This window comes from Dreissena polymorpha, chromosome 13, assembly GCF_020536995.1.
Source record: "Dreissena polymorpha isolate Duluth1 chromosome 13, UMN_Dpol_1.0, whole genome shotgun sequence".
Lineage (NCBI taxonomy): Eukaryota > Metazoa > Mollusca > Bivalvia > Myida > Dreissenidae > Dreissena > Dreissena polymorpha.
In genome coordinates this window covers 47,952,320-47,961,396 of record NC_068367.1, presented here as the reverse complement: position 1 = coordinate 47,961,396, position 9,077 = coordinate 47,952,320, and the positions used below count along the sequence as shown (strand labels likewise).

At 35.3% G+C, this 9,077-nt stretch overlaps 1 protein-coding gene across 3 annotated transcripts; it reads right to left on the bottom strand.

Annotated features, from left to right (window-relative positions):
- Positions 1 to 2,538: 2,538 nt before the first annotated feature.
- LOC127856464 (uncharacterized) lies at positions 2,539 to 7,589 on the bottom strand. 3 transcript variants are annotated; one of them, XM_052392676.1, is made up of 3 exons: positions 7,388 to 7,589; positions 4,745 to 4,922; positions 2,539 to 3,486 (listed from the first exon to the last, which is right to left on the bottom strand). In XM_052392676.1, the coding sequence occupies exons 1-3, from the start codon at positions 7,449 to 7,451 to the stop codon at positions 3,417 to 3,419; spliced, it is 312 nt and encodes a 103-aa protein (XP_052248636.1). In that variant the 5' UTR covers positions 7,452 to 7,589; the 3' UTR covers positions 2,539 to 3,416. The 3 variants fall into 3 exon arrangements, with proteins under 3 accessions (XP_052248636.1, XP_052248637.1, XP_052248635.1); XM_052392677.1 differs by having other exon boundaries at positions 4,763 to 4,922; positions 7,388 to 7,587; XM_052392675.1 differs by having other exon boundaries at positions 4,767 to 4,922; positions 7,388 to 7,577.
- Positions 7,590 to 9,077: the final 1,488 nt, after the last annotated feature.

Here is a 9,077-nt window from a genome sequence, read left to right as displayed (position 1 = left end):
TGTGTTTCTGTTTGGCGATCCTTCGCTTTTTGTCGATAAAAATTGTATCATATTTAACCATGCTCAGCGTTTCATTAAATCAACAAAGAGATTCTAGCCGCCATCCATTTTCTTTTCTTCTTTCTGCCATTCTTCTCCTCCATAAATTTCTACATGACCTTTTACTACCTCCTCGAAATCAATACTATTGTTCTGTTTATGTTTCCCTTTCTTCCCCCCACAGTTTCCATTTCTTTTCCCCTGAAAAAATGCTTTCGTTTGTTTTTATCAATGTTAGTGTACTTGTATATATGTTGCATTTTGTATTTTGTTTTTGGCCTTGTATATAAGTTGCACTTTGTATTTTGTATTGTCAACTCACTACGACGTCATGACAATGTCATGCGTAAATATATTATTTATCGGGAGAGGGCTCCAATTAGGTTCGCCTTTCAGCCCAATCCTATGTCAATGTTATGTAACTTGTTAATTTTTTTTTTATGTCGTAATAAATAAGTATAAACCAATTCATGATTGTAAACCTTCGATATTCCATGGCCCATTACAACATATAAAACAACACTTTTCCACATGGCTTATTGGGGAAGGCAAAGCACTGTTTCAGTCGGCATGATTGATGACGCCACCTTAATGTGACCTTTTGAATCAACTCTGCATCCATTGATATGAACCGGTAATTGCATTCGCTTAAAAAGGAAACACAAAGTATTTAATATAATTAACTGTAAATAAATATAATACAATAAACTAACTCAGTTTATTACCGATACATTTGGTATACTCCGCATTTGTCAATTTTACGTTGAAGTGTTGTTTGTCTAGTTTTATCTTCTGTTTAAAGTCTAAAGACAAGTAAATCATTACTTGCTTTGACTATCACTTGCTATTACACGGCATTTTGAATGAGTATATCTCTTTGAAAGTAATTAAGTTAACATATTAATATAGCGGCGTCTAGTCCTTCTGTATTGTGACATTTCACACAAGTTCAATAGTAAACACCATGAAATTAAGTGTTCAATTTTAAATTAATTTTGAATGTACAACTCGACTGCTTTATACGACCACCAAACGTTCCAGTACGGCAAAAAGCTTAGCCAAAGTTTAATTTATTACGCGCTTTAAAAGTTTATTTCTATAAAATGCACAGCAAATTCAAGATAATTAAGTTAAAGCTAATAATCATACTAGGTATAATGTTGTAGGACTGTTTCCGAATTCGAAAACACACCATATCTAGGTAAGGCTTTATAGGGATGCATTTATCTTGTTTGTAAGATATTTTATAAATAATCGTGAGACAGTTTGATTTTGAGATACGTTTATGAACCTATTAAAAAATAGGATTCATCAGTTCTCTGTTTTGAAAAGTACATACATTTCCCTTACTTTTCCTGTGCAAATTCCGAAGAAGTCACGTGTAATATTGTAATCTTTAGATCGAACGTGCTTTACGGCGAATGTTTCTAACGAAAAACTGTCAATAAGTATTGTCTCTCTGCACTTATAGTATTGTTAATTAACTGGACTGAATTGGAAGCACGGTCTCAACTTTCTATTCTATTCTATGAGTAATATTATGACCTAAGAGCATTTTAACATCTTATAATTATTTACTATTTTGGACACTTTCTATGCATTTGCTTATTGCTTATATATTTTCAGTGTTGTATATACAACGATGAAATGGAATTGTTCAAGTTATATGTATAATCTTTCTGTTCTATTCTATTTATATGTGAGTTCATTGTTCTGTCGTTCGACGTGTTCACACCACTTGAGCTATCACCCTCGTGATTTCATTCACAGTCGTTTGATATTACCGGAATTGCCAACTAATTGTAGCAGTGATGTGATTCACAGTCGTTTGATATTACCGGAATTACCAACTTATTTAAGCAAGACCAATGCCATATGCAGCTAGCGTACACCCGATTCCGTCTGCACATAGTCGCAGTCTGGTCTGGAGCTACCTTGTCCTCTTATTAACCCATTTAGGCCTAATAAACTCTCCCATCCTTCTAAATTGGATCAATTTATTTCCAAAATTAGGGATGTCTAGTATATTTATTTCTATACTTCGAATATTTCTTACAGAAAATCATTTAAGCAAACAGCGCAGACCCTGATGAGACGCCGCATGATGTGCCAATGCCTTTTTTTAGACGCTAGGCATAAATGGGTTAAATAACGCAAGATTTCGTAGACTCAGTAGCCAAAAAAGTGGCTCTTGATCAGACTGCACAATGGCATTCGCGCAGTTTTATTATGACCAAACATGTCCGCTTTTAAGCCACGCAATTTTGTGTGACCTCACTATGCACAGTCTTGTCTTGACCTACGCTGGTCGCATATTGCATGACACCCATTTTCGCATGACATGAGGCATTATGTATCATCCGGCACTAAGTCATATTTTATTGATGATAAAGATTGGTATTGGATACACCGTTGAGTGTTTAACTATTGTTGTCCTGACACAGGTTATTCTGCTATTTGCAGAGCAGGAAATATAAAAAGCGTTTGTTTCAACACTGGTCTATTTACAACATTTAATCCTCGAACATAAAACATTCAAATATGCAAGAAAGCTACATGTATTTCATGTGATAAAAAACGTTCTGCAAACAATATACATCAGTCAACATCATATAACTATAGAAACATGCGCGTGTGCATTGTTTTAGCGACAAAAGTCAATACATAGTAAACGATATGCTACATATTAAAAAAAATGGTCATGGTATAATCTGAATATAACACGAGTAAACAAATGTTTAAAACAGTAATACAAAATTGATCACATTACAAGCAAATACATTAAATTAATATCCCCCGGTAAATAAGTTTTGTTTATGGATGGGTGCACATCCATTAATTTACGGTATAATCATAACAATAATCAAATTTAGGATGCTTGTTTCTATGAATTACAATGCTCCTTATTGATGGTTCTAAAGCATGGCAATGCTCCTCATTTATATCAATACACCCATAAAATTGCATGTTTAAGTTTTGCATGGTATCAGAGATTTAGCCCTGAAAAGTTACAACATACACAAAAAGCAAAGACCGATATTTTTTATTAAAGAAAGTATATTGTTATGGTTCGTGTGCATGGGACTTCTCCTCATTGATAGCTATACAGATTGATGAAAGGTTCATGTTAATATCTTATATAGTTTCTGAGATATCGCTCTAACAAGTGTTGTGACGGACGGAAGGACGGACTGACGGACAGACGGGCAACGTCAATTCTATATCCTCCGCCTTTGGCGGGTGTTAATTAATAAAATTGAGCATAAACGAAAAACATTATCAGGGAGGTGAATACAATAGCCAATGACGCGACGTTAGCGGTTTGGCTGTTACATCCATCGGTGTTGCAATAGCAAGACTTTCCTGTCAGCACGATGTCAGTGCATAACATATCCATGGTAACGCTTGCGTTCATGGTGTAGCAATCTCGGGTTACAATAACAGTGCCTGAAATACCGATAATTGAATATAAGACAAGCAAATTCGTGCAATTGATATCCCCCGCCAATATGCTTCTGGACACAAAGTGTTATATTTGACACTCAAAAAAGCATTTTTTCAAGATACAAAGGGCCATAACTCCGCTTATCCAATAGTGTACAATGCCATTTGGCGTGCATCATCCTCTTATCCATATATATATACTCATACCAAGTTTCAATGAAATCCGCCAAAGCACTTCCAAGATATGGCTCCGGACACAAAAAAGTATTTTTCCAAGATACAAAGGGGCCATAACTCTGTTATTAACAGATGGTGTACAATGCCATTAGGCGTGCACCATCCTCTTATCCATATATATATATTCTCATACCAAGTTTCATTGAAATCCGCCCAAGCACTTCAAAAATATGGCTCCGGACACAAAAGTGCCGGACGGACGGACAACGCCAAAACAATATCCCTCCGCCAATGGCGGGGGATAATAATTTGGCAGATGAATATTTTTTCTTTTTGTATAACATCTAAGACTTAAGATACTAACAGGGATTTCAATAGCCTTTGAAAACATCGAATCAAATGATCTCGCGCATGAACCTTTCAGAGATAACAAACTGATGTATAGATGTTGCTTTGTTTAACTTTATATTTGTTAATTATATATATATATACTCGTGATCATAGAAAAATATATTTTCACTCTTGACAAATATCATATTTTTTATCGCTCGTGAATTAAAATCGATATTCCACCAAATCCAACAAACATCCTCTATATATTTTGCATAGTGACAAATATGTCAACAAGAATATTATTTTAAACAATGCGTTAATCGCACTTCACATGTTCACGTTACATTGTATTGACATGGTTTAACATGCTGCTTAACCCATTTATGCCTAGCGTCTAGAAAAAAGGCCTTGGCAAACGTCTCATCAGGGTCTGTGCTGTTTGCTTAAAGGAATTTCTGTAAGAAGTATTCTAACTATAGAAATTAATGTAAAAGAAATCCCTAATTTTCGAAATAAATTGATCTAATTTAGAAGGATGGGCGAGTCCACTAGGCATAATGGGTTGAGCAACAAATTTCGTGAGGATTGAAAATCCCGTTTTACTCTTTGAGCCTCGAGCGGGTTGAGAAAACACATTAGGTATTGAACGATCAGTAAATATCACGTGTATCATGGCAGATAAGTACTATACAGTGGAGGGTTTTTGTGATTTTAAGTTGGAAAACGGGAGTGATGTGCAATAAATTGTTACCATTGCACCAACCCACACCTACGTTTGGGTGTATCGTCAATGACGAACTTCCGGCAGGCGGCGTATGCACCCTTGCACTCCAAGAGGGCAGCCTTCTCAGCCGCTCCCGTCATGGTGAAGGTGGGACCACAGTCGGTGTTTTTATTATTATTGCACGTGTAACACTTGAGCGCAAGTCCTGCAATCACAGTTGTTCATTATTAAACAAGATATGTGTTTGTCAGAAACGCTAAGTCCCCTTTTGCGCCGCTTTGAAGCTATATATTTGACCTTTGACCTTGAAGGATGACTTTGACCTTTCACCATTCAAAATGTGCAGCTCCATGAGATATACATGCATGCCAAATATCAAGTTGCTATCTTCAATATCGCAAAAGTTATTGAAAAGGTTAAAGTTCAGGCAAACAAACAAACAAACAAACAAACACACAAACCAACTGACAGGCCAAAAACAATATGTCCCCCAATATAGTGGTGGGGGACATAAAATATAGACACGCAAGGTCATTTAACCCAGATGCATTTCCGTTAATTGTTGCTTAACCCTTTACTTCCTTGATATAGGTCGACATCGAATTTTAGACCGGGCCAAATAGTAGATGGAATTATATCGATTTAGTGTTATCAGTTTTCAATGTTTCGAAACACAGAATTTCCAGAATAGTTGTCCCAAATTATCCCACATTTTGATTTTGGGATAAAAAATCGATATCGGAAAATACAGGTAAGTCGCATGTCTGGGGCTTCCAGTTAAGATTCAAGTTGAGGTCCACTTTGAACACTACATTTCATCGTAAAGTCGGTGTCGAACGAAAAGGGGTTAACTGCGGAGTTTTTCTCTCATTGTTTCGGGTATTTATTTGATCAAATAAACATAGCAAGCTTAAAATGCTTTTCAAAAATGCATAATACATCTTTTCTTTCTCATAGTAGGAAATATAGACACAAACATGGCATATTTAACAACCTATAGATTTACCCATAGAAAGTGTAATATGAATGTATGAAAAACTCCAACAATCGCATGCAACTTTTCATTGACAGCATATGAAATTTATGTGACAAAATGGTAAAGTGCGTTAGCAGGGATTTCTAATCTCCATATTTACATTCGTCCAAAACAAGAAATTTAAAGACGTACAAAATATTAGCACGAACAAAACAGGAAGAATGCGCAGTACAAATACTAAAAAACTGCGCCATATTTACGTTTAGAGTTCAAGTACACAAATTCGCCGAGTTCATAGAATTGATGTTTACTGACGTTTGTTATTATTTACCAATTTTAGGTCAAAGATTGACCGCATGTTATATACCGATCTTGAATGGACACGCTAATCGTTTGAAGGGCACTGACTCAAAGACACACTTGAAGTTTTGAATGGACATGCCATGAAATTAGTGTCAGAATTGACAGTGATATATTGCTCATAGTTTATTAACGTAAAACGTATATATATATATATAATATATATACGTATTTTCTTCAGTATGTACATTTATGCGCAAATATCAATATAAAAATGTTATGTTCATATTTGTGAAAATAGCTGTACAAAAGTAAGACCACTTATCGCCATGTACATATCTTAGGATCTGTAATACAATCCACAATATATATGTATTTTAGTGCAATATTAGTTAATTACTTAATCGTGAATTGATCGAGTGCGCGACGTTTTGTTTGAAATGAATTGAATACACTGTTGTAGATGAAAATTCTTAATTATTTAGATTTATTTATTATAAATCTACATGAAAAATCAAAAGTGATTGTAACTATAAATGTAACTCAGCTGTTCTCGTACCCATACACCTCAAGGGCATGCCTTTATGGTTTAGGTTTAGGGACTTTCTAAGCATACATCTGTTCTGACATAAATCGAATATTCAGCACTGTGTAATGTTTGCACAATAAACAAAATTAAGTGAATAACTCCATAAAACACATCCTACCTTTAGATAAAAATGTAAAACTATGTTGCCCAATTTTAAGATTTAACAAAAATGTCTTATTTTTTATGAGCAAAAATGTCTTTTGCAAATGCTTACACTTCATCACATTGCAAACCCCTGCGTAGATATTTATCTTAAAAAGTGTATACAATAATTATCATTCAATGCAATCGTTTAAATATTATAACGGAAGCTGAAATTTATTACCAACGTCGTTTTGGAACAAGGTTACATGATAGTGAGTGCAATACTATTGTCTCGAAAATTGTTGATGGGTTCATGGTAAATGTTCAGAGAAAACTCGCACGTCCTCTAAACGGAAAGTTCAAATACGTTAATTACGTCTGTGTATTTCAACGTGTACAGTCTGGTCAAAGTGTACGTTCATAATACAGAATGCATGCATAATGTCCATATAACATTCAAAATGATTATTAAAATGCTAACGCCATACACAGATTTCTTAAAACTAAAATTGCAAAAGACCAACTTAAAAATGTAGATAAAGAGGAATTTTTTTTATCTACGTGTTCGTTTTACTTGTCGATATTTGCTTAATATGAAACAAATCCGGTGAGCAAAGATTTTAATCGATTTAAAATAAATCATTAATTGCACATTTATATTTCAGTACTAAGCAACAGCCGTAGTTAAACTTTCAATTGATAACAAAAATATAATCCTTACCATCTTGTATAAGAACGAAGACCGTCAAAACTGCAAGGTATCCAACTTGGCATACTGCAAACATTTTGTATTTGTATGTGAAACAATTTTATGCAAAAAATTTACTGCTTATTCCTTGAGCAAAAATCTAACACTGAATGATCGGCGAGTAGTCTTATTTATAAGACGCGCAAAGAATTTAGAGATACTGTTTATATGGGCTAAATTCTTTACTCCAAATATTACCCATACCAATTTGGACTAGATCGGCGAGAGAATTGTACAACTGACCACACGCTCTGGCTACAACTGGTGTATAGTCAGAAGGATTACAATCCAGAGAGGCCCGGTTTTGAAAGGCTGAACATTTACTTAAGTGACAATCAGTATGTTATTGATCGAAAGAATGGTAATGAAGTGTGATCATTGTTAATAGTAATACCCGAAACTGCTTATAACTGTTTAGCGCTTGTCTTTTTAACCCAGTTATGCCTAGTGCACTCTCCCATCCTTCTAAATTGGAACAATTTATTTTCAAAATTAGGGATGTCTAGTATATTTATTTCTATATTTAGAATATTTCTTACAGAAATTCCTTTAATCAAACAGCGCAGACCCAGATGAGACGCCGCTGGGTCTACGCTGTTTGCCAATGCCTTTTTTCTAGACGCTACTAGCATATTTTACAATGTCACCGTAGTGGACAGGACACATATGTCTTAGTACTCGGGCTTCCTCTCACACCAAAATAGCGCACAAAAAAACCAGGACAATCGGTCAGTAAAAATTAAAAAGCTGGAAATTGAAGCTTTTATTTAAGCGAATTCCTGACTCACTTAAGTTTTTAAGTTCATTAGGTTGCACTGCTAGGAAACACGCTGGGTCCGCATATTGTGCAACCACATGGCCAGAAGGACCTAGTAAACTTACAAATACGCTTTGTATGTAGGTGTAGTCGATTTAGACCTGCATTTAGTGTATATATACCACACACAGGCAGATAAGCCTAAGTTTATATAACCTGGGATTTCCTAGTGCGCAAATAGCTGAGTAAAGCTCGATTGGTAATTGTCGGCTCGGGTACTACTTACATGTACCACGGGTACTCTTAAGTATACTTACATATACCCCGGGTACGGTACATATACTTAATCGTACCCGGTCGATTTTAGACTGTACCCGAGTTGTATTCCCGCCCAAAATCCGATGTCGTAAAACGGGGCTACCGATTATCTTAAAAAAACTTCTCTTTTAACAAAAATGCATCAACATGCTTTTTGAGTATGAGTTTCGATAATGTAGAGGCTATCTAACAGAAAATTGACACACATGTGAATATAATAAATTTCAAAAAGAAGCCGACAAAGACCGATTTAGCGTTACATTTCCCGGGTACGTTTTTAGTATATTTACCGTACCCGGGGTACATGTAAGTATACTTAAGAGTACCCGGGGTACATGTAAGTAGTACCCGAGCCGACAATGACCAATCGAGCCTGAGTAAAGGACAATACGATATTATTGAATACTAGTTTTTTAGTTCAATGTACTAGCATTGTTGTAGAGCTCAATTTCGTATTTCGTTTAATTTTCGCATTAGAAGTATTGAAGCAATTAATACAACTCCAGCCACTGCTGCTACAACAAAAACAACATTAACAGCAGCAGTGACTTCTACTACTACTTTTACCACCACCGCCGCCACCGCCAT

Coding starts and splice junctions, on each gene's coding strand:
- LOC127856464 (XM_052392675.1), bottom strand. CDS start 7,451: ATGTTTGCAGTATGCCAAGTTGGATACCTTGCAGTTTTGACGGTCTTC. Junction 4,923..7,387: donor CTTCGTTCTTATACAAGATG/GTAAGGATTATA, acceptor CTGTGATTGCAG/GACTTGCGCTCAAGTGTTAC. Junction 3,487..4,766: donor CATTGACGATACACCCAAAC/GTAGGTGTGGGT, acceptor TCGGTATTTCAG/GCACTGTTATTGTAACCCGA.